Source organism: Oncorhynchus tshawytscha, linkage group LG11, assembly GCF_018296145.1.
Source record: "Oncorhynchus tshawytscha isolate Ot180627B linkage group LG11, Otsh_v2.0, whole genome shotgun sequence".
NCBI classification, from domain to species: domain Eukaryota; kingdom Metazoa; phylum Chordata; class Actinopteri; order Salmoniformes; family Salmonidae; genus Oncorhynchus; species Oncorhynchus tshawytscha.
In genome coordinates this window covers 32,641,731-32,666,113 of record NC_056439.1, presented here as the reverse complement: position 1 = coordinate 32,666,113, position 24,383 = coordinate 32,641,731, and the positions used below count along the sequence as shown (strand labels likewise).

Below are 24,383 nucleotides of genomic sequence, written 5' to 3'. Positions count from 1 at the left end.
AAAACCTCTCCCAAATGTATAACCTCTTTGGAAAATATAAATGTACTGTGTGAAAATGTGAAGAAAAATTGTTATTATTATTTTTTTTAAATGTGATTCACATTTTATTTGGCGTTCCCCCGACGGCATTGCTCATTTAGGAATACCTGTACTAGAATATACGAGTATTGCTGTCATCAAAACAATATATGTTTCATGCAAGAAGCACATCAATCCACAATTTACAGGTAATGTATACAATTTAAAGGTAATGATCATCTTTCTCTGGAAGACAGAAACAGCTGATTGATCTGCTAACCGTTTTTGTAAGGTACCAAAACATTTCCTCTGGGGTTTATTAGCTTCACTTAAAAAACTGAACTGGAAGTGAAAAGGTCTGTGCTATGCAATAAACAAAAGGGTGATTATTTTTCCAATGAGCTCATATAGTAGGGCTTTGCTTTGAGAAGGATGATCAACCAAAGCACAAATAGTTCAAAGCTCTAATATTACACTCAAGCAGCAAGCTCTATCCTTCAACAAAAGATTTTGCATGAACACTTTATTTCCACCAAGGTTTTACAGTACTTTAGTGCCTCACTCACTGCTTAGCTGACAGAAAATGAGTCTTACTGTTTCTTGTAATTAAAGTGCAGTACCCTGTCTGGATATTAACTCCGAAACCTGCTTGGACCCTAATGGTTTACCAAACCCTATAATCTGTTTTGGCTAATCCCACAAGGCATCTCAATCCTCATTGTTGCAATTTTCACTTAGCAGAAATAGCAAGTGCCATGTCTTTGTTTAAGACCTTTTCACCGTATTGAGGTGGGTTATAGACTACAGTATTTTGAAAAGATTACGAGTAAATTAAGTGTATGATGTGTTTATCTTCCAATGGGAATTCTCAACACATCACCAATACCAGTGCTCTTTATGATTGCATTTTGTACAGTACTGTACAGCTGCAGCATATTTCTTGTGTGATATAACCTCAAAGACTTGATGCCCCTACCTTGGCTGGTTTGTGTTTGGGTTTTAGTGAGGTTAGTGTCAGAACTGCTGCTCCTGAGGGCTGCTGGGTGCTGTGGCCCCGTAGTCCTGTACCCGAGATGGGGAGCCTGCAGCCTGGAACAACAGCTAGGAAATCACGCACAAGAGGGGCCAAGGGCTCCTCCACCACTGCCATCATCATTCCCATCACCATAATCCCTCTGTCCTTACCAGGCCCTCCCATAACACTGGCCTCTAATTCCAGCACTCCACCTGCCTCTAGAGAGAGCCTCCTCTTAATGAGGACTGGGGGTGGAAATGATTTGACATAAAACTGGATTAATGAGATTATTGTAGTTTTGCATAAATAAAGTGAGTAAAGCTCCCAACCTGCATTGAGATAAAAGAAGTGATAGCGATATTCTCATAATAGAAAGAATGTAAGCGCTGAGCAGAATGGATTTGTTAGGGATTGTTAATAACATCTCATCATCCCTGACCACTGGTGAGTTGAGCCTGAAGGTTATTATGAATCTATTATATGATTAAAGCTCATTTTGTTGGAGAAAATTCAATTTTATATTGAGTGAGCAAGCCATTTTTATCAGATGTATTTTGCTGCCAAATGAGTGCAATTGCCTACTGTAAACTACAGTATGACGAAACAGTATGAGTCAGTGTCATATTATTGTAGTTTTATACTACAGATAAACGAGAATGATAATTCACCCTGATCTTGTGTGATAGCTTTCTATAGTTCTGCAAACTGTAGTCATAATAATCTGTGACAAAAGGCATCTTTGTAAAACAGGTGCTTGTGTCGAACGAAACAGAAACTTCTCAAGCATAAATTCTGTATCAAACACCCGCAAGGCATACAATCAAATACAGCGAGTTGGAGAACTGACAGCGGGTGCAGAGTCATGCTTTCAGAAACACCTGGGTCGTTTTCAGAAAGCAGAAGAAAAGCATGGTGGTGTGTAACGCCTGCCTGTAACCCCTGTGTCCACTCCACAGCAAGCAAGAGGAACCCAGCCCCAGAGAAGCAGCCAGCCAGAATAGTCCATTGAATGGAGCATCAGCCAGGGGCAGTATCCGACACATCCCCTTTAACTGGACACCAAATAGCAGAAACAGACACACTTACACTCGCCACCTGATTCTCAGCCAGATGGTTGGCCTTTTGTCGTCGGAGGTCAGACTTGATGAATGCTGTAAGATTTAGGGAGAGGAAAGGCACTTCTCAGAAACATATATTCAGGAATACATGGGTCATACATAGCATACATATTTAGGAATACACAGGACATGTATAGCCTTTGAAACAATATGGGAAATGTCCTACTGTATGTAGAAAATGTCTTAATTTTCATCATGATCATTATAAGTCACTAGAGGGCATTATTACTCCATGATGAATGTTAGACACAGCTGTTGTGCAATGTCTGCTTGACTGACACAATGATCCGAGGAGTCATGCACTACTAGAGCCCCATATAATGTGGATTACATAACATGTCACTGTGCTTAACTATAACAACTGCAGGCAAAGGAGTCCAATGTTCAATCAACTGTAAAGCTAATCTGGGGGGGGCAAACTCTACCTGTCATAATGGTCCCTATGAGGAGGAAGACACATAAAAAGATGTTCCCAGCGAATGTGCCAAAGTGGTCTATGATCTTCCCTTGCCCGATGGTGAATATGATCCCAAATATCTGGAAGATGGAGGGCAAATGAGGGGAGTCAGCATGAGAGTTGATCATCTCTAAACACATTCATACATACAGTAGACCTCATGCATACGACAAACCTTTCAATGCTGTCATTAGTATGGTCCCTGTTACCTGAGCTGAACAGTTGAGCAGGCCTGAGGAGGTGCCCTCACCCTCTGGGAAGGTCAGCTCCACAGCAAACTCAAAGCCAAGTGGCAGGTACCCAGTCATGAAGAACCTAAAGAAATAGGAGGTTTATCAGTGTTGTTGGTACTTGAGCTAAAGCGCATTTTAACATTTCTTGCCTGCTGACTGTGAGAAAATCAACTCCACAATCAAATTCTCTCTGTGGTCATTACCTAGCATACCCTTTAAACCTTCAGCTCTTGGTCATCTCCTTTATTCATCAATTAACAAATGACAAAATACTTATTCAACTCCAAGGTAAAATAATGAATGTTGCACAGAATCATTCAAATGAGCTTGTCTGCCACAACACTTTGCATTAAATTGTATTTTAACACAACTAATCAGTGTCTCAAGATGTTGTCTGTCTCTTCTCACAGAGTGGCTGTTTAAAGAGCAAGGAGGCAGTTTGAAAAATAGCATACAGTGTTCCTGGAGTGTGACCAGAAAAGAAGCCTAGTGTTATCCTCTCTTACAACTGACATGTTAGAGGTGGGAATAGCTGAGAAATGCAAATCATTCACAAACATCATTGTGTTTGTTCACAGTGTTTGTTCACTCTTACCCTAGAGCCCCTGATGTCACAAACACCACCCATAGGTGGCCTAAGTTCAGAGTGAAGGCATAGACCACCATTCCCACGAAGGACATGAGATACACAGCCAGGGTAGTCTGTCTGGGGAGAGAGGTAAACATTATTTGTTTGTTTTATCCTGCTTTTGCCTGTATGAAATCTACTGTATGTTTGTATAAACAAAAATGTTCAAACTTCATTTGGTGCCTTGCTCAATATTGTATAACCCATATAGGATTTGAATGAGTCTGCAATGTTTTTATCTCATCTGGATATTGCTTTTACATAACATGGCCACAAAGCACTTAAGAAAAGTCCCTGTCCTGAAACTTCCCACAGGCAGGCCAGGGGCAACACTGCCTGTGAGACCTACACACAGCACCAGCAACAAGTTCAAGTTCTCAATTGGCATGCAGAACTGTTGGATGAGGCTGGCTGTCAACACCTCCCATCCCATTCTTTATGAGAGGAAAAACAAGATTCCTAAGACCCCCTTAGCATAACTCTGGCATATTCTGGTCTACATCAACATGCTTACTATGGTGAAGATCTTCCTGTACAACCACAAGTGAAACATTGCTCCACTCAGCTGTTGTTGTTAATACAACTTAGTCCTGTGACTATCTCACATGGATGTATGTCAACAACAGAAATATGGGTTGACTGCTTTGGCTGAATATATTAAAATGGCATGTGAAGAATTGTTCTGTTTTAGACTGCTGGATGAAGGGAGACGCATCAGATTCCATACTCAGATCCTCCAGAACCTCAGCTGTTCCCACTTCCAACACAAATACTTCATCCACCTAGAAGCCTGCCTTTGAATAGGAGATTTAAAAGACTTTCATGCAGAAAGTGCTTCGTTTAGAGTGGCTAATGAGAGAGGCTGTTGTGTGCAAGAGCCCAGCCCATCCAATATCATATTGGGTTTACTGTTTTTATAACCCGGATCTCAAGAAAGTATCACAACATTACTGATTGTTACCTTTTCAAGCTATGGTATTTTTGACAAAGAATAAGTTATTGGGATACAATGTATAAGACTCTTAGGTAGATACAGTGAATCTGGCTACTGCTTGAGCATGAGAGCAGAATTAACTAGACTATACACAATAGTTTCCACAAATCACCTTTTAATCAGTAATTAACAGGGCAAAAGTTATCAAAGATGACTCATCAGCAGTTGCTAAATCTTTTCTAACATGGACCAATTACAACAATACAAACAAATAGAATTTTGGTGACTGACATGACTTACCACATCCACATCCTGACAAGATTAATTAACCACATCCTTGTTTCCCTCATGTTCAATATTTACATACTAACCATTAGATGGAGTCTGATGGTGTCAGAAAACTAAGATAATGTTATCTAAATTAAGAGTGTTCGGTTGACTGACTTGATTACGGTGCTTGACCAAAAAGCTTCAGAGGATCATGACATTTCCTGGGAATCTTCTTGTGTCAGATTAAAGATTAGAGTCAGCAGCCTTGTCAGCAATCAGCTACAGCCACAATATAATCTTATGAAATGTATCTTAGGTGGGGACTGGGGACCTTGTGTATGTTACCTTATTTAGTTACTTAGTTCTAAGAAAGAGCCACTGAGATATCAAAGTCACAAAAAATAGTTGTATCTAGGGGCATAATTCTGATGTAATAATGTGTGTTTTATTTCAGTTAAGTCTTTCTTGGGTACTCTCAAATGTTCAGTCCTAGAAGGGATAAGAATGTCTTACTTGTAGGTTTTGGTCTTGTCCAACCAGATCCCACATATGAGGGACCCCACCATCCCGGCAATGACAATGGTGAGGCCAATTCTCCCAGCATTCACCTCTTCACCCTTCGGGGAAATAAATATTTTACTTATTTTGGGAGGGAACAACTCAATATCTTCCTTTGAATAAGTGTGGCTATAACTGCAGGACATGGCCAGTTGTGTTAAGATTTGGGGTGAGACTTACTGGATAATGCTCAATAATCATCCGGTTCAGCAGTGTGGAAACAGCATAGAAACAACCGACATTCAGCCCTGCAGAAAACATAAAGAAACATCTATGTTTTGTTTCTGCACTCTGAGTATTTTACAGGATCTGTAGTCTGCAAATGAGCATGTCTTTATTTAGATTGAGGGAGGAGGCCTGCAGGGAGAGCAGGGGATCCACATGGGACACTGTGTTTGGGTCTGGCCCTGTCCTAAAGGAAGCCTAGCTGACACACACATGGAACCCATACCTTAGCCAGTCTACTACTACACTAGTGCAAGGAGACTATTTGACTTTGGCATATATCTATTTGACTTTGGCATAGATTGTGGAGTGTCACTCCATATTTATTTGGTTTGGACAGCTTTAGCTTTAGCTTTGCTCCTATGGCTTTTTTCTTATTTCTGAACATCCTAAGTTGCTACATCAAAGGGTAAACAATGTCAAAAACACAATAGTCTACCTGTCAAAAGTTTTAGAATACCTACCCATTCAAGGGATTTTCTTTATTTGTACTATTTTCTACATTGTAGAATATTAGTGAAGACATCACAACTATGAAATAACACATATGGAATCATGTAGTAAGCAAAAAAGTGTTAAACAAATCAAAATATATTTCATATTTGAGATTCTTCAAATAGCCACCCTTTGACTTGATGACAGCTTTACACACGCTTGGCATTCTCTCAACCAGCTTCCCCTGCAATGCTTTTCCAACGGTCTTGAAGGAGTTCCCACATATGCTGTTCCCACATAACGACCCTCTATTGATCTGACCGGCCATAGGTATCCTGGCTCTTTGTGTTTTCTCAAATAATAGTCCAAACATGATGGTAGACATGGGTGTGGTTTGAGAGTGATTGAGGGTGAGTAGGACCCACCATAGCTGATAACAAGGAGCATGAAGGGTAAGTTACGCAGCAGTCTCAGGATAGAGGCCATGTAGGAGTACTCTTCTGGAGGGGTGCTCCTGGCCTGGACCTGAGCCAGGGTGGGAGGGATTTCCGGCTTCTCTTGGAACACTGTTGGACACAGATAGAGAACAGAGAAGGATAATGTAAATATGCTGATATACTGTAGTGTCAAGGTTTGTATGCAATTCCTCTGACACTGGACCATTCATACATGATCTAGAAACACCCAAAATATATTAGAAAAGAGTATGATGTAGAATCTAAGTTACACAGCTGTGCTCCTGCCTGTCAGAGCCCTTTAAAAGAGAATGTTTGAAATGGATCCAACCACAAGCCAATCCTCCCCCTTGTCTGTTCCCCTAAGAAAAACAAGCAGCAGTCACCCAAATAAGCTGGTGATAGCAACAGAATAGTGCACGCTTGGCCAATGGCCATCCCATGTGGCTAAAATCCTACCATCTGTGCACATGTCAATCAACACAGACACATTAGGAGTCAAGACAGTCACAGGCAGTCAAAGAGCTCTGGGGGACTGTGGAACAGGAAGGTCCAAAGTTATAGCCAGGGTGGTACAGCACACACAAGGCAACAAACAGGACCTATCTCTGAAAGCCAGAGAGAGACAGAGAGAGAGCGAGAGAGAGAGAGAGAGAGAGAGAGAGAGAGAGAGAGAGAACAAGAAAGAGAGAACGAGAGAACAAAGGAGAGATGATGCATGTCTGGGACTTTGCCTGAGGACTGGACAGATAAGATAAGGAGACACAAAGCGTTGGAAAGATGAGATGCACCAGTAACTGTTTGCCTCCTCCACGCCTCTGGTGCTTTCCAGAATGTGTCAGTCAGTCAACAATAGCCACGCTGGAGAGGCCAGCTCCAACGTTCAGTCTGAGAGGGAGGGGGGGAGAGCACAGCTCACTGGGGCAGGAGTTCACAGCCGTATATATCCCCCCCCAAGCAGACACATCGATGGCTCTGAACGAACTTTATTTAACTCTCTGCAAACTGGAAACGATTTATCCGGAGGCTGCATTCATTGTAGCTGGGGATTTTAACAAGGCTAATCTGAAAACAAGACTCCCTAAATTTTATCAGCATATCGATTGCGCAACCAGGGGTGGAAAGACCCTGGATCATTGTTACTCTAACTTCCGCGACGCATATAAGGCCCTGCCCCGCCCCCTTTCGGAAAAGCTGACCACGACTCCATTTTGTTGATCCCTGCCTACAGACAGAAACTAAAACAAGAAGCTCCCACGCTGAGGTCTGTCCAACGCTGGTCCGACCAAGCTGACTCCACACTCCAAGACTGCTTCCATCACGTGGACTGGGAGATGTTTCGTATTGCGTCAGACAACAACATTGACGAATACGCTGATACGGTGTGCGAGTTCATTAGAACGTGCGTTGAAGATGTCGTTCCCATAGCAACGATTAAAACATTCCCTAACCAGAAACCGTGGATTGATGGCAGCATTCGTGTGAAACTGAAGGCACGAACCACTGCTTTTAATCAGGGCAAGGTGTCTGGTAACATGGCTGAATACAAACAGTGCAGCTATTCCCTCCGCAAGGCTATCAAACAAGCTAAGCGCCAGTACAGAGACAAAGTAGAATCTCAATTCAACGGCTCAGACACAAGAGGTATGTGGCAGGGTCTACAGTCAATCACGGACTACAGGAAGAAACCCAGCCCAGTCACGGACCAGGATGTCTTGCTCCCAGGCAGACTAAATAACTTTTTGCCCGCTTTGAGGACAATACAGTGCCACTGACACGGCCTGCAACGGAAACATGCGGTCTCTCCTTCACTGCAGCCGAAGTGAGTAAGACACTTAAACGTGTTAACCCTCGCAAGGCTGCAGGCCCAGACGGCATCCCCAGCCGCGCCCTCAGAGCATGCGCAGACCAGCTGGCCGGTGTGTTTACGGACATATTCAATCAATCCCTATACCAGTCTGCTGTTCCCACATGCTTCAAGAGGGCCACCATTGTTCCTGTTCCCAAGAAAGCTAAGGTAACTGAGCTAAACGACTACCGCCCCGTAGCACTCACATCCGTCATCATGAAGTGCTTTGAGAGACTAGTCAAGGACCATATCACCTCCACCCTACCTGACACCCTTGACCCACTCCAATTTGCTTACCGCCCAAATAGGTCCACAGACGATGCAATCTCAACCACACTGCACACTGCCCTAACCCATCTGGACAAGAGGAATACCTATGTGAGAATGCTGTTCATCGACTACAGCTCGGCATTCAACACCATAGTACCCTCCAAGCTCGTCATCAAGCTCGAGACCCTGGGTCTCGACCCCGCCCTGTGCAACTGGGTACTGGACTTCCTGACGGGCCGCCCCCAGGTGGTGAGGGTAGGCAACAACATCTCCTCCCCGCTGATCCTCAACACTGGGGCCCCACAAGGGTGCGTTCTGAGCCCTCTCCTGTACTCCCTGTTCACCCACGACTGCGTGGCCATGCACGCCTCCAACTCAATCATCAAGTTTGCGGACGACACAACAGTGGTAGGCTTGATTACCAACAACGACGAGACGGCCTACAGGGAGGAGGTGAGGGCCCTCGGAGTGTGGTGTCAGGAAAATAACCTCACACTCAACGTCAACAAAACTAAGGAGATGATTGTGGACTTCAGGAAACAGCAGAGGGAACACCCCCATCCACATCGATGGAACAGTAGTGGAGAGGGTAGCAAGTTTTAAGTTCCTCGGCATACACATCACAGACAAACTGAATTGGTCCACTCACACAGACAGCATCGTGAGGAAGGCGCAGCAGCGCCTCTTCAACCTCAGGAGGCTGAAGAAATTCGGCTTGTCACCAAAAGCACTCACAAACTTCTACAGATGCACAATCGAGAGCATCCTGGCGGGCTGTATCACCGCCTGGTATGGCAACTGCACCGCCCTCAACCGTAAGGCTCTCCAGAGGGTAGTGAGGTCTGCACAACGCATCACCGGGGGCAAACTACCTGCCCTCCAGGACACCTACACCACCCGATGCTACAGGAAGGCCATAAAGATCATCAAGGACATCAACCACCCGAGCCACTGCCTGTTCACCCCGCTGCCATCCAGAAGGCGAGGTCAGTACAGGTGCATCAAAGCTGGGACCGAGAGACTGAAAAACAGCTTCTATCTCAAGGCCATCAGACTGTTAAACAGCCACCACTAACATTGAGTGGCTACTGCCAACACACTGTCAATGACACTGACTCTACTCCAGCCACTTTAATCATGGGAATCGATGGGAAATGATGTAAATATATCACTAGCCACTTTAAACAATGCTACCTTATATAATGTTACTTACCCTACATTGTTCATCTCATATGCATACGTTGATACTGTACTCTATATCATCGACTGCATCCTTATGTAATACATGTATCACTAGCCACTTTAACTATGCCACTTGGTTTACATACTTATCTCATATGTATATACTGTACTCGATATCATCTACTGTATCTTGCCTATGCTGCTCTGTACCATCACTCATTCATATATCCTTATGTACATATTCTTTATCCCCTTACACTGTGTATGACAGTAGTTTTTTTTGGAATTGTTAGTTAGATTACTTGCTCGTTATTACTGCATTGTCGGAACTAGAAGCACAAGCATTTCGCTACACTCGCATTAACATCTGCTAACCATGTGTATGTGACAAATAAAATTTGATTTGATTTGATTTGATTTTGATTTGATAAAGGTGTCAGATATCTTCAGGGTTGGGGAGTAACTGATTACAAAAAAGCTGTAACTGTAATCAGATTACAGATACTTTGGAAAATTTGATGATTACTTCTTAGAGTACTTTTAAATGTAAAAATACACTATGACACCTTTCTGTTTTCTCAATGACATTCAATGTATCATTGGGGGGAGAAAATAACACAAGTTTAAGTTTGTTCCACCTGAGCGAGTCTGACCACAAGTCAGAGACCACTATGATGACACACCAAATGCATTTGATTGATTATTTTGGTCTTCTTCTAATGCCTCTTAAGGGGAAAGTAATCCTGTAATCCCACGCCCTGATCTTAGTATTTTGTGTTTTCTTTATTATTTTGGTCAGGCCAGGGTGTGACATGGGTTATTTATGTGGTGTGTTTTGTCTTGGGGTTTTTGTAGGTTATGGGATTGTGGTGTAGTATAGTTGTCTAGGTAAGTCTATGGTTGCCTAGAGTGGTTCTCAATCAGAGGCAGGTTTTTATTGTTGTCTCTGATTGGGAACCATATTTAGACAGCCATATTCTTTGAGTGTTTTGTGGGTGATTGTTCCTGTCTCTGTGTTTGTTTGCACCAGATAAGGCTGTTTAGGTTTTTCGCGGTACGTTTTTGTATTGTATCGTCATTATCTTTATTAAAGATGTATGAAGATAACCACGCTGCATTTTGGTCCGATCCCTGCTACACCTCTTCAGACGACGAGGAGGAGGAAATTATCCGTAACAAATCCAAAATAATTGAAAGTAATCCGATTACATAACTGAGTTTGGCTAATTACCTTAATGATTACAATTTTGGACAGGTGATAGCAACAAAATAGTGAAAGCTTGGCCAATGGCCATCCCATGCATTCTCTTGTTCTCTCTCTGTAAGTAACTGTAATTGATTACATTTAGAAAGTAACCTTCCAAATCCTGGATATCTTACAGCACCAAGCTAACAGAGGTCTTCAACAGGCATCAGATATCTTACCCAAGCTAACAGAGGGCTTCAAAATACATCAGATATCTTACAGCACCAAGCTAACAGAGGGCTTCAATAGACATCAGATATCTTACAGCACCAAGCTAACAGAGGGCTTCAAAAGACATCAGATATCTTACAGCACCAAGCTAACAGAGGGCTTCAATAGACATCAGATATCTTACAGCACCAAGCTAACAGAGGGCTTCAATAGACATCAGATATCTTACAGCACCAAGCTAACAGAGGGCTTCAATAGACATCAGATATCTTACAGCACCAAGCTAACAGAGGGCTTCAAAAGACATCAGATATCTTACAGCACCAAGCTAACAGAGGGCTTCAATAGACATCAGATATCTTACAGCACCAAGCTAACAGAGGGCTTCAATAGACATCAGATATCTTACAGCACCAAGCTAACAGAGAGCTTCAATAGACATCAGATATCTTACAGCACCAAGCTAACAGAGAGCTTCAATAGACATCAGATATCTTACCCAAGCTAACAGAGGGCTTCAAAAGACATCAGATATCTTACAGCACCAAGCTAACAGAGGGCTTCAATAGACATCAGATATCTTACAGCACCAAGCTAACAGAGGGCTTCAATAGACATCAGATATCTTACAGCACCAAGCTAACAGAGGGCTTCAATAGACATCAGATATCTTACAGCACCAAGCTAACAGAGGGCTTCAATAGACATCAGATATCTTACAGCACCAAGCTAACAGAGAGCTTCAATAGACATCAGATATCTTACAGCACCAAGCTAACAGAGAGCTTCAATAGACATCAGATATCTTACAGCACCAAGCTAACAGAGGGCTTCAATAGACATCAGATATCTTACAGCACCAAGCTAACAGAGAGCTTCAATAGACATCAGATATATTACAGCACCAAGCTAACAGAGGGCTTCAATAGACATCAGATATCTTACAGCACCAAGCTAACAGAGAGCTTCAATAGACATCTTACAGCATCCAGCTCACAGTCATAACCACAGATGAGTGACACATACAGTACAGCACCACATCAGCACACTGCAACCTACATTGCCTTTTTGTTTAAATACACCTTTATTAAGGCACAATTTATAATAACTGACATCAAACATTGGTTGATCTCAGGGCCTTTGAGAAACAGGTTCCTGTTTGTTTAATCCAATAACTATAGCACAATGATAGGATATAAATAAAATATGCATCCTATCCCCTAAGTGCAACAATGTTGCTGGCCAGGCCTTTATCTGCCCACTGCCTCCCACCATAACTCCAGTTTGTCTTCTAAGGCCAGGTTCCATGTCTAAACTTGCCCAATGTGACTCCTTCAACAAAACATGGGAGGCCCCAAAACAGAAGTGGGATGACCTGGTCTGTGTGTTGAAAGAAAAATACTTTCAAAGGCAGTTCAACGAGGTCGTCAAACCACAGTCAATTACAGTGATTGCAGCCATGTGGTATCCACAGCAAGTGAATGAAGAGACATTGACTGGTCTGTTCAGAGCACATCTCAATATGCACTAATCCCTGAGAATGCTGAACTATCCACCAACACTGCCAGGAGAACATGACTGCCAGGAGAACATGACTGCCAGAAACAAGTAGACATCCAAGACTACAGAACTGCAGACCCAATGATGAGCCCCGGAGATGCAATGCTGCAATGTAATGATATTCAAACTTCCACAGCAGAGCTCTCAGTGTCCCCGTTTAAAAATGGTCTTACACTGATACAAGTCGAAAACAAGGTCACAAGGTTATGGGCCATGGCTCAGTTTGTCGTCTACCAAGAGTTTATTATGAGTTGTTGGTACATAGACAATGCCAGGGGAAAGGAAATACTGACATTAAAATGTAATGTATTCAACACCCCATACTGGCATTATAATGAATTCAACACCTAAGGCTCATAATGATTGGAAGAGTTATATGTTATAATGGGAAGGAGTTTAGGAAGGAGTAACTACTGACCAGCTCTGTGTGTTAGCCATAGGCCATTCTGTATGTATTAGAATGGCCATTTTCCCTCAGGACTTACTGAAGACTACGAGGATGAAGATCACGGTGGCCATTCCAGCAGTGATGTAGAACATGATGCTGATGTGGTATGCCAGATCGTCCATATCATCAACATTTGGCACGAGGATGGGCGGCACCAGAAAGCCAATGGCAATGCCCATCTGTAAGTGAGGGAGACAAAAATACACGATCAGTCAATGACTCCTGCCATCACACCTCCACACACATACAAAGCAATGCTATTAAGGGGAAACATATAAACAAACTATAACATTAAGTAAAGCATGAAATGTTTAAACAGTCCTATATGGCTATACTGCTTGATAGTTGTTAGAGTGACAGTAAAACAAATCAGCTATGGCAGAAACGCATGCTTGATTATGTGTTGACATGAGTGCATACAAATTACAGAAAAGAGAGTGTGGCATGTTGTAAAGTTAATGTCAGGGCCATATTTTAATGGCAGGGCCATATTTCTTGGTAGTCCAGAAATGAGGATAAAGTGTCTTTGCGTCTTTCACAATCCCTTGTCAACTGGCCTATATTCCCCCTCTCCCCACTGTCTGGCAACAATTGTAGTGGTTTTTGGACATTGAGGGTTGCTAAACCTTCCAAATTTGAATACCACATGTGCCCATGTCCTCATCTTCCTAGAGCCTCAACATTCCAGAAAGGACATCAGACAGGGTCCCATGACTCTAGGGGAAAGGTGAAAGTGAGACACGGTCAAGAGATGACAGAGGCATGCTCCTCGAAGGAGGACCAGAGTGTGACATCTCCCCATCACCTTCCCAGCATGCTGCTTCCTCATAGTTGCTGGGGACACTCTTACCCTGCAACTACCCTCTAGGAAATTCACTACACAAAATGTCAATACTGGTGTTGACGTTGTTTACCACTACATCACTATAACTTAGATGAACTTACCTGAGGGATAGCTTAGTGACAGACTCACAGGAGCATTTTAAAGATCAGCATTCCTACAACAGAATAACTGAAGTGTGATCTTTGTTCAATCTCCATCATTTGGTTCAAGAATATACATTTCATAGATTTCATACTTTCTAAAAGAAAAGGTTGGTACCAGTCCATCTTAATGCAGTACAATAGACCTTTTAACATGTTCCTCAAATCAACCTTTTCAAAACAACTTCTGAAATACCATTCAATTTCCACGCTATGTTTAAGCAAGAAGGCCCGAAGGGGTGATGTATATGGCCAATATACCACGGCTAATGGCTGTTCTTATGCACGACGCAGTGCAGAGTGCCTGGACACAGCCTTTAGCTGTGGTATATTGGAAATATATCACAAACCCCCCTTGTTGCTATTATAAACTGGTTACCAACATAATTAGAGCAGTAAAAATACATGTTTTGTCATACGGGCTGTTCTTAGGCATGACACAACAGAACAAAAAGACTGAACAACTCTGCTCGTGTCTCTAGCAACCCTAGATTTGTGTCAGTACTACATCTTGTGGAAGGATGAAATAGTATGAATAAAGAACACGTGCCAATATATCCTCCAAACACTGGCTGCTCCGGCATTATCACTTAAATAGAAGTCCTGATTCTATCAGCTTCTACATGAAACGTTAGTTTAAATGAAAATAATGTTAAACTTTAAAGCAGTAGGAGGGGTATCAGAGCCAGAGGTTAAAATAACTATGAGAAAAATAGGTCATTGTTAATATTAAGAACAAAACAAAATGGTCTTTGATCTACATAAAAGCAAAGGAACTGAAGGTGGGATTGAGTCAAAGAACAATAAACATGCTTAACAATGAACGGTATGAAGTATTTACAGTAAGCTCTGACTGCGTGAGACTCTATTGAAAGAAAAATGAACTGTTTGGCTTCAGAGGTTCCCCATTTGGTGGGCAGCGGGCCAAATCCTGCCCACAGGTAAATGTCTTTGTATTTCCTTTTTATCGCTTGTCCAATTGTGCGCCGCCTCATGGGTCTCACGGACGTGGCTGCCTGCGACACAGCCTGGGATCAAACCCGTGACTGTAGTGACGCGGAACATTTTGATATCGCCTGTTGTTTGCATTTGTGCAGATCAGTCTGACTATGTCTTCTGTCATAATATGTTTGCGCTGCACTATCCTAAGGTCCTGTTGAAAACAAATAATCACACACGCCCTTCACAACATCACCTACTAACTTGAACTTCAAGTAACGCTTGCTATGAAGACAGCATTCTCAAGGTTATAATCTTATTGCTGTACAGTTAATTTACCTAAGTCATAGGAGCTTGAAACCAGACGCTTCGAGTAGTAGTCACCCGCCATCCCCCAGGCTAGAACAAACCACACACAAACGTAACAGAAATCATTTGAACAATACTATAAAAATCATCAGCCTGACTTCAACTGTAGTTAGAGTCGTATCACTTGTTCATAGGGCCTCCTCCCGTTCTCCCTTTCCAAAAGTGAGAGGTTTTATTGAAACTCCTGTTATATGTTACATTTCCATAACGACCCTCAGATGAATCTGTTGTGAAGAAGATGTCAAATTAAACGACCTGATTTGTCAAGTAGGAGCCGAGTCTCCAATATGTATAGTGTTTGCTTAACTAATATGGACCATGTACGGGAGGATTCTTTACCAAATGTAGCTTGCTGTCATCACAACATTCCTGTAATCCTAGGTTCACTATTTGTCATATGGCCACATATTTTCTCTGTTTATGTAACAATTATTATCTTAAATGTTTCAAATGTAAAAACCACAGAGCAGACAGGGTTAAAACACTGTATGTGGGATATGTTGAAACAGGAGATCAAAAACAAAGATTTGTCTGACTACTTTGAATGTAGGCTAAGCTGTAAGTATCACATCATTTCGGGGTGGCAGGTAGCCTAGTGGTTAGAGAATTAGGCCAGTATCTGAAAGGTTGCTGGCTCGAATCCCTGAGCTGACAAGATGAAAATCTGTCGTTCTGCCCCTGAACAAGGCAGTTAATCAACTGTTCCCTGTTAGGCCATCATTGTAAATATGAATTTGTTCTTAACTGACTTGCCTAGTTAAATAAAGGTTTAAAAAATAAATAATAATTGTCAGTTTTCATACACCTAGTAAATTATGTTACTTTGATTTCCCACATACTTAGTAAGTGGGAGGTACTGGGCACATTAGAAGTGTCAGTTTGGCTGGTTCCTGCAGGTTCTCCCACATCAGACCAGTGGACACATCTGCCCCAGTCTTATTAGCCTTTGCATTGCCATCCACCCAGTCGTGTTGTAATTCTCGTTGCAAGCTAATGCTCCTTGTACCTCTGCCCTTTGTAGCATTTAACAGCTAAGAGAGGAACAGAGGTACCTCCTTTGTGGGCGGTCTGTATCTGTGACAAGTTAACGTTTTGTTATTTACCTATCTTTCTCTACCACATGACATACACACGCCATGAGGGACAAAAGTCCAGTGCAAAGGAGAGATTACCCATAAGAATAGACAGGACCAACCCAATACCAGGAAGCAGCATGTTGTGGTTCAAAACATAAGTACGCCTCTACTTCTCTAAAGTGAATGAACCATCCCTTAGAACGGAGGAAGAAAGTCTGTGGGTACTTGGTATACTGAGAAGGTTTGTAACGACTCTCGTGGGTTGAAGAAGGAGACCAATGTGCAGTGTGGTAGGCATTCATGATTAATAATAAAGCTGAACACCTCAACAAAATAACAAAGTAGAAAAACGAAAGCGCACAGTTCTGTCAGGCAAACAAAACAGCTAAACAGAAAATAACTCCCCACAAAACCCAAACGGAAATGACCAATTTATATATGATCCCCAATCCGAGACAACGATAGACAGCTGCCTCTGATTGGGAACAACACATGGTAAAAACAACAAAGAAATAGAAAACATAGAAACAGAAAACCTAGAATGCCCACCCTAATCACACCCTGACCTAACCAAAAACCGAGAAATAAAAGGCTCTCTAAGATCAGGGTGTGACACTGGAGGCTTCGGGCCATGGATCATCACTGGAGGCTTCGTACGTGGAGCCGGAACAGGTTTCACCGGGCTGGGGAGACGCACTGGAGGCCAGGAGCGCAGAGCCGGCACCATCCGTCCTGGCTGGATGCCCACTCTAGCCCAGCCAATGCGGGGAGCTGGAATATAGTGCACCGGGCTGTGACTGAGCACTGGAGACATGGTGCGCATCACCGCATAACACGGTGCCCGACCGGTCACATGCTCCCCACGGTAAGCACGGGGAGTTGGCTCAGGTCTAAACCCTGACTCCGCTAATCTCCCCATGTGCCCCCCAAATTTTTTTGGGGGGGAGCTGCCTCTCGGGCTTCCGTGCTAGCCGTGACCCCTTGTATAGTTGCTCCCTCCTTGCTGCCTCCATCTGCTCCCATGGGAGGCGATCCCTCCCAGCCAGGATCTCCTCCCACGTCCAGGATCCTTTACCATTCAGAATGTCCTCCCACGTCCATTCCTCCTGACCACGCTGCACAGTGGGAAATTACAATGGTATACTGCCCCTACAGTCTCTGCTATGTCCAACAGGAACACACTTTTTTCACTCCACCTCAATACAAAGTGATTTTCTTAGCAGGTTAGGAGAGTATTTTTGCTAACCAGTGGAGGCTCCTCAGAGGAGGAAGAGGAGGACCATCCTAATCAGTGAATTTCATGAAAATAAAAACAGTGAAACATTAAAAAAGTTATCCTTTTTATATTAAACTATACTAAAAATAGTAATGTCACCAAATAATTGATTTGAAAAAAATGAAGTTAAGAACAGATTCTTATTTTACAATGACGGCTTACCCCAGCCAAACCTTCCCCTAACCTGGACAACGCTGGGCCAATTGTGAGCTGCCCTATGGGACTCCCAATCATTGCCGGTTGTGATAAAACCAGGGTCTGTAGTGATGCCTCTAACACTGAGATGCAGTACCTTAGACCGCTGAGCCACTCAGGAGAACTAAACACACTGTTTTGCAATGAAGGTCTACAGTAGCCTCAACAGCACTGTGTAGCGTAGCACCATGGTGTAGCCAGAGGACAACTAGTTTCCGTCCTCTGAGTACATTGACTTCAATACAAAACCTAGGAGGCTCTTAGTTCTCACTCCCTTCCATAGACTTACACAGTAAGTATGACAACATCTGGAGGACGTCCTCCAACCTATCAGAGCTCTTGCAGCATGAACTGACATGTTGTACACCCAATCAAAAGATCAGAGAATTAATATAATACTGAAAGCATACGCTACAGATAGCTAGCACTGCAGTGCATAAAATGTAGTGAGTAGTTGACTCAAAGAGAAAGACAATAGTTTAACAGTTTAGAACAAATTAATTTCTTTAAAATGTGTGGAGAAGCGAGAGAAAGCTAAATTTGTTTTTTTTTATACTTAACTAGCTAATTACATTTCAGTAATTTAGCAGACACTCTTATCCAGAGCGACTGACAGGAGCAATTATGGTTAAGTACCTTGCTCAAGGGCACATTGATAGATGTTTTCCCCTTGTCAGCTCTGGGATTTGAACCAGCAATTTTTCAGTTACTGGCCCAACAATCTAACTGCTAGGCTACCTGCCACAAGAATGCAGTTAGCTAGTTTAGCCTAATCAAACACCCAGCTCAAACAGAGATGGATGCTATGTCAGTTAGCTGGCGATGGCTATCCAACACTGTTCCAAGTCAAGGTAAGCTTTTGATTTTATTCATTTATTCCCATTGGGGCCCGCCGGTGTAACTGCTTGCTGACTGTACACTGTACTGCATGAGTGTAGGTGGTTTACTAACTCGTTAGTTCTACTAGCTATGTTGACTATGACATTAGCTAATATGGTGACAATGATTTAGGCTGTGTGTAGCGGTTATGATATGAAGGTTTGGCTTGGAAAGGTTTTTTAAGCCTGGTCACAGAAATATGACGTGTTGTGCACTGAAGTCCACAAGCGAAGGAAAAAGGTGAGAGGAGGAGAGCACGTAGATGCGAGAAGGAATTATACGAGCAAAGTGATCATGCGGTTTGTATGTCGCTGCTATGAATGTGAACTGTGTTTGCGTGTGATCAGTGGTGTATTCATTCTGTTGAAAAACTTATCTTAAACGGAAGCAAACAGGCATAAACATACCTGAATTGGTCTAATAGAAACTCTTGTTTGCAACTGTTGATCACTAGATACACCCTAGATCAGCTAGATACAGGCAAGAGTATGCAAGGCGATATTGAATGTGTCACTATCTGTCACCTTTTCTCTCGACCTGTGCACATATGTTGTAAACTGTCATTCGTAGGCTAGCAACTTCATGATGGGTATAGGAAAATTTGAGTATCATGTTGTAACCTATAGCTATCGATGCTACATTGAGCTGGGTGAATGGAATATGAATTATAGTCATCCAATAAGCTGTAATAGAAATAAGGCCATGCTCATAATTTAAAAAAAATAATATTGTCCTCCCTCATCTTAAATGTCACCAACCACCACTGTTGCTAACCCTAACCCTAACCCTTTTCCTAACCTTAACCTCTTAACCTGTTACGTGAATTCTCCTAACCTGCTACATGAATTATCCGAACCTACAATGTGAATTCTCCTAACCTACTGCATAAATTCCCCTAACCTTCTACGAAAAAGTCACCGGTATCAAAGTGCATGAAGAGTGTTTCCCAGGTCCCCAAGTCCTACACCCCTGCTGAATGCAAACATTTAGTGGACCAGGAATGAACAAAGCAAGCCCCACTAACAGCATCATCTTTATGTAAACTGAAACCAAAACTACAAATGCATTCCAAATAGGTCATTTAAAGATTGTTCGTAAAGTAATGCTACTATTAAGCTTAAGAAAAATCGTTCCTTTCTGCCATTTCAAATAGGACTTATAGGTCATATAGGTCATATTTTGCAAAGTGTATTTTAAGTCTCTTTCGATATAATCTAGCCATTGACATATTTACGGTATTACATCAAATTAATATAAATCTATGCCTATATTTCCATTTGAACAAAAAGTATTTATTTCATAAAATATTTTTGTTGATTTCCATATAAACAGTAGAGGGGCGATCAAAGGCACTGCGCTGCAGCGCTTGAGGTGTCACTAGAGACTCGGGTACGATCCCGTGTCGTGACCGGGAGACCAATGAGGCGGCGCAAAATTTGCCCAGCGTCGTCCGGGTTAGGGGAGGATTTGGCTGACCGGGATGTTCTTGTCCCATCTGTGGCGGGTTGGGAGCTTGCAAGCTGACTGCGGTCGCCAGTTGTACGGTGTTTCCTCCGACACGTTGGTGTGGCTGGCTTCTGTGCAGTGTGTGAAGAAGCAGTGCAATTTGGCAGGGTAGTGTTTCCGAGGACGCATGGCTCTAGACCTTCGCCTCTCCCAAATCCATATGTGAGTTGCAGCGATGGGAAAAGACTAACTACCAATTGGATATCACAAAAAAAAACACTTATATTATATAGGAGGACACACTTATATTTTTATTTTATTTTTTACATTACATAAATACTTATTTAAAGAGCGATGATTTAGTATACCTTGATCAATGCATTAAGTGGTGATTAAATGTAGTCTACTGTACAGATGCATACACCGTAATAGCAAAAGATCGCCGAATTGTACCACGTAATTTTCCCCTTACTCGTCTTTATATTTTTCTATTTTTTATCTGTTTTTCTTTCATTTCCATAAATTTCTGTTGTGACAGAATTCTCACGAAACCTCGCCAATCGTGAAAGGTCCATCGAGTTATGTTAGAAACATAACAGAAATCCTTCTGAAAATGATTGTGCATCATTCAGCTATAGAGATGCTCAATGTTGTATATTTGATAGTTAGGCTATTGGTGATGACATGTTTAAACATGCTGCATTTTGAGAAAATTTTTCATTTTCCTGTGGTGTGAGTTTCGTATTTGTATGTTGCAATATTCAAGTTAGCATTAGGGTATAACCATTAATTTCAGTTTCAGTCTGAATACATTTCAAATTTGAGAGTGGAGTTTTTTGTACGAAGTGTACATATTCAAAGAGCTCATCCTTACAGAAAAGGCTACATCCCAAGGAGTCTTTTTGGATAGGTTTGAAGGGAGGGGGTTGGCGAGATGTAGAGGTGACTTTCCAGGAGAAAAAACTTCTCATCCTGCTCAATGCACTACACACACACACACCTAAAAAAATACTACAAAAATGTTAATCCGAGTTCAAAGCTTTACTGGCTAAGTAACTAAGCTCAAACAGCATGTTCAGTATTACATTTTCATGAACTCAAACACTTAATCACAAAGGGCTACTTTAGTCAGAACAAAGTAGGCTAGTCAGAAGAAAAAAATATTCCATACAAAAGTGAGCTCTGAAAGGAGGTAATCCAGCAAAAAGGCTGACTAAAACTGTGATTGCTTGGAAATTGGAAAGCTACTTTGTTGGAGCAGTGCTCCTCCTTGCCATGTGAAACCGCCAAAGAAAATCATCTCAATTCAGTTTTTAGGACATGCTTGTCACTATGCATGTAACTCACTATACGGCTGGATTAATTCATCTATAAAAGGACCAGCAATATCAAGCTCTAAACGAGAATACTATGCAGCGCATCTCATCAAATCGCACTAAATCGGATCTCTGAATATATTCTCATTTGGCTATATCAGTGGTGTGGAAATTGTGCATCCAAGGGCTGATAAATGGAGGACAATCACTCAGTCCTGGTTTGTTTATTAATGGTCAACCCCATGCTCAGAGGTAATTTGACCATTATTTTTAATAAATTGAATATTGGGGATTATAATAGACGTGCCTGAACATAAATTGATTATTAAGGATTATAATAAATCTCAACATTGTAAATCCCAACTGGCCTCCAATTCGTGGCTTGGCTTCAACATAGCTAGATACTGAATACAGGCCTATTGCAGTAGTATAATCATAGACATTACCTATTGCATTTAGGGGACGACTACCCAATCCCTAATTTGATTAATAATGGGGCATTTTGAGGGAGAAAAGAAGAGAAATTTCGTCCAGTAAGAGAGGTTGTACATACTCAGTTTCAGATGCTGTACATACTCAGTTTCAGATGTTGACCACTGTGTCAGACATTTATTAAAAGAGGATGCATCCTCGCCAAAAGTTGTCCATTGCAGAATTACAGTATCTCCATTTCTGAATGCATATGAATTGCTCTAGGCTATATCCTAACTTCTTTAACCATTGTCAATGTATCATCAAAACAAATTCTGAATCTAAAATACCACAACTAGTAAGGATAATCTCTTGATAGCCATTGGTCATGCCAAACTGTCGACCTATTTCATCTTAACTATCTAAGATCTCAAATCTATAAACGTCAGTTAAATAAACTGTCCAAGGCCAACCTTTTTGAAAACATCACATATAGTAATCGGGTTACCCATGTGCGTAATGCGTAATGTCTCTCCAATTGTCGCAAACGGCATTGCCGTTTATGGGCACTCTTTTTTTGGATCAACAAATCAATATTTGTTGCGAATTAAAATCAAAATAAATAATGAATCATAAATCACCACAGATTTCACTTAATAGGGTACCTTTGCGTGATGTGGAATAAACTGACCTGATTCCCAAATACGCCGATGGAACAGGCGGTGGACACCTCTTCAGAGCCAAACCAAACCGATGCTAGGCGGGAAGGCATCCCAAGGATGAATACCTGTGATAGGGAGCCTGCGAATTGTCCAAGCATGGTCACCCAAAATAGGTTTTGCTTGACGCTGGCCACCTTGATCCATGTCCCAAGGCAATTAATAGCGGTGGCCATCAGTGCTATGAGCCGCAGTCCTTTTTTGTCTAAAAGCCAGGAGACAGGCCATATAAAGGGAATATATGTCAACATATAGATCATTGACATCCAGTCGATGGCAAAAGAGTCCACATTGTAGAATTTCATAAAAATATTGTTAATTATTCCGTATTGGATCCATTGAAATGCGTTGCACAGGGAATAAGAGCTGAAAAGGAACACCATCACCCATCTCCTTTTGTATAAATGCGTAGTAGTTGTATTGTCCTTGTTCACATTCGGGATGCTCGTGCATTCGATTTGTTCCTCCAAGTCCACGGATTTGGAAGGGTTCGTTTTTCCCAGATCCAGACAAATGTTCTCTTCTTTAATTTCTTCATCATCAAAGTCAGGGTTGTCACCCATATTGAGACACCCTTGGTACCTGTGCGCACTGTTAGTTTAGTCTTCGCAGAAACTGCAACTTAAACAAGTATGTATTATTCAAAATTTGCATACAGTGTAGGCTAACACGCAACAACTTAATTAAAACGTTTTAAATGTTAAACTAACGTCAAAATGCAGGGTGAAACATATCTTAGTCTAACTAACTATTAAAAAACAAATAGAAAACCAGTATTTATATAAATATATTTATATAATATCTTGTTAAATTGCTATCATTATTAAATAATGATATAAAACAAGTGATAAATAACTTGAAATAGGAAACCATACACAAAGCCTATGTTTCTCTTAACATAACAATGTCCCGAATATGTCCGTAATAGCACTCTTGCTCTGAGAGAAATTCCAATCCCTTTATTATAACACCACGTGGTGTCCAAACTCTAACTCCCCCTGATGTAAGTTGAAACAATGATAAGGAAGACTCCGACGTGAATGACGGAACAATATGATTACAGTAGCCTAAGCATATGGGTACTATGTTATTGACCCTTCTTACCAGCATGTTTCTTGTTAAATGTGACAATGAATACAATGGATACGCAAACATTGTGCACACATATTGCAACAGCTGACACACAGTTTGGGGGGAGGTCTCTAAATAATGCTAATTTAACCATTCTCCTATTTGTTTAAAATGCAATTTGTACTGCTACATTGGTAAATATATTTAAAATCTTAAATAAACGAACACCCCCACCTCTGTGTCACCTTTGTGTTTAAACCCTCCAGAACTGTCATTAAGCACACCTGGTCCCTATTCCCACTGATTAGTAATTGTATAAATGTGCCCTTTGTTTATTATTGTTCTGTCGATTATTGTTCCAATGTCCGTTGGACGTGTGAGTACCTGTGCTATGTTGTTTTGGCTTTCGTGCCACGTATATTGTGCAGATGATTACGGTCTCGTCCCGTGTGATAATCATTGTGCGATTGGGTATATTAATTCGAGGTACTCCTCGCTCTCTTGTTTGGGTTTCTACCCTGTGTTTTGTGTAGTACCCTTCCAGACTCCTATTAAACATCTCCAATCCAATATTAAATCTAGAATCGGCTTCCTATTTCGCAACAAAGCCTCCTTCTGTCACGATTGCTA

The 24,383-nt window shown here is 41.8% G+C and overlaps 1 protein-coding gene across 3 annotated transcripts in view; it reads right to left on the bottom strand.

Moving 5' to 3' along the window:
- flvcr2a (FLVCR heme transporter 2a) overlaps positions 1-23,651 on the bottom strand; it is a 31,251-nt gene extending 7,600 nt beyond the window's left edge. The window contains exons 1-10 of one of the 3 annotated variants that reach the window (XM_042330027.1): positions 22,655-23,649; positions 13,110-13,251; positions 6,317-6,457; positions 5,412-5,479; positions 5,187-5,290; positions 3,437-3,547; positions 2,818-2,923; positions 2,577-2,688; positions 2,120-2,184; positions 995-1,107 (exon numbers count right to left, since the gene is read on the bottom strand). In XM_042330027.1, the coding sequence (XP_042185961.1) occupies positions 1,033-1,107; positions 2,120-2,184; positions 2,577-2,688; positions 2,818-2,923; positions 3,437-3,547; positions 5,187-5,290; positions 5,412-5,479; positions 6,317-6,457; positions 13,110-13,251; positions 22,655-23,245 (1,515 nt within the window). In that variant the 5' untranslated portion in view covers positions 23,246-23,649 and the 3' untranslated portion in view covers positions 995-1,032. Of the gene's footprint in view, positions 1-994; positions 1,108-2,119; positions 2,185-2,576; positions 2,689-2,817; positions 2,924-3,436; positions 3,548-5,186; positions 5,291-5,411; positions 5,480-6,316; positions 6,458-13,109; positions 13,252-22,654 lie in introns of all 3 variants that reach the window. The other 2 variants (XM_042330029.1, XM_042330028.1) reach the window with 2 other exon arrangements.
- Between the last annotated feature and the right edge of the window lie 732 nt (positions 23,652-24,383).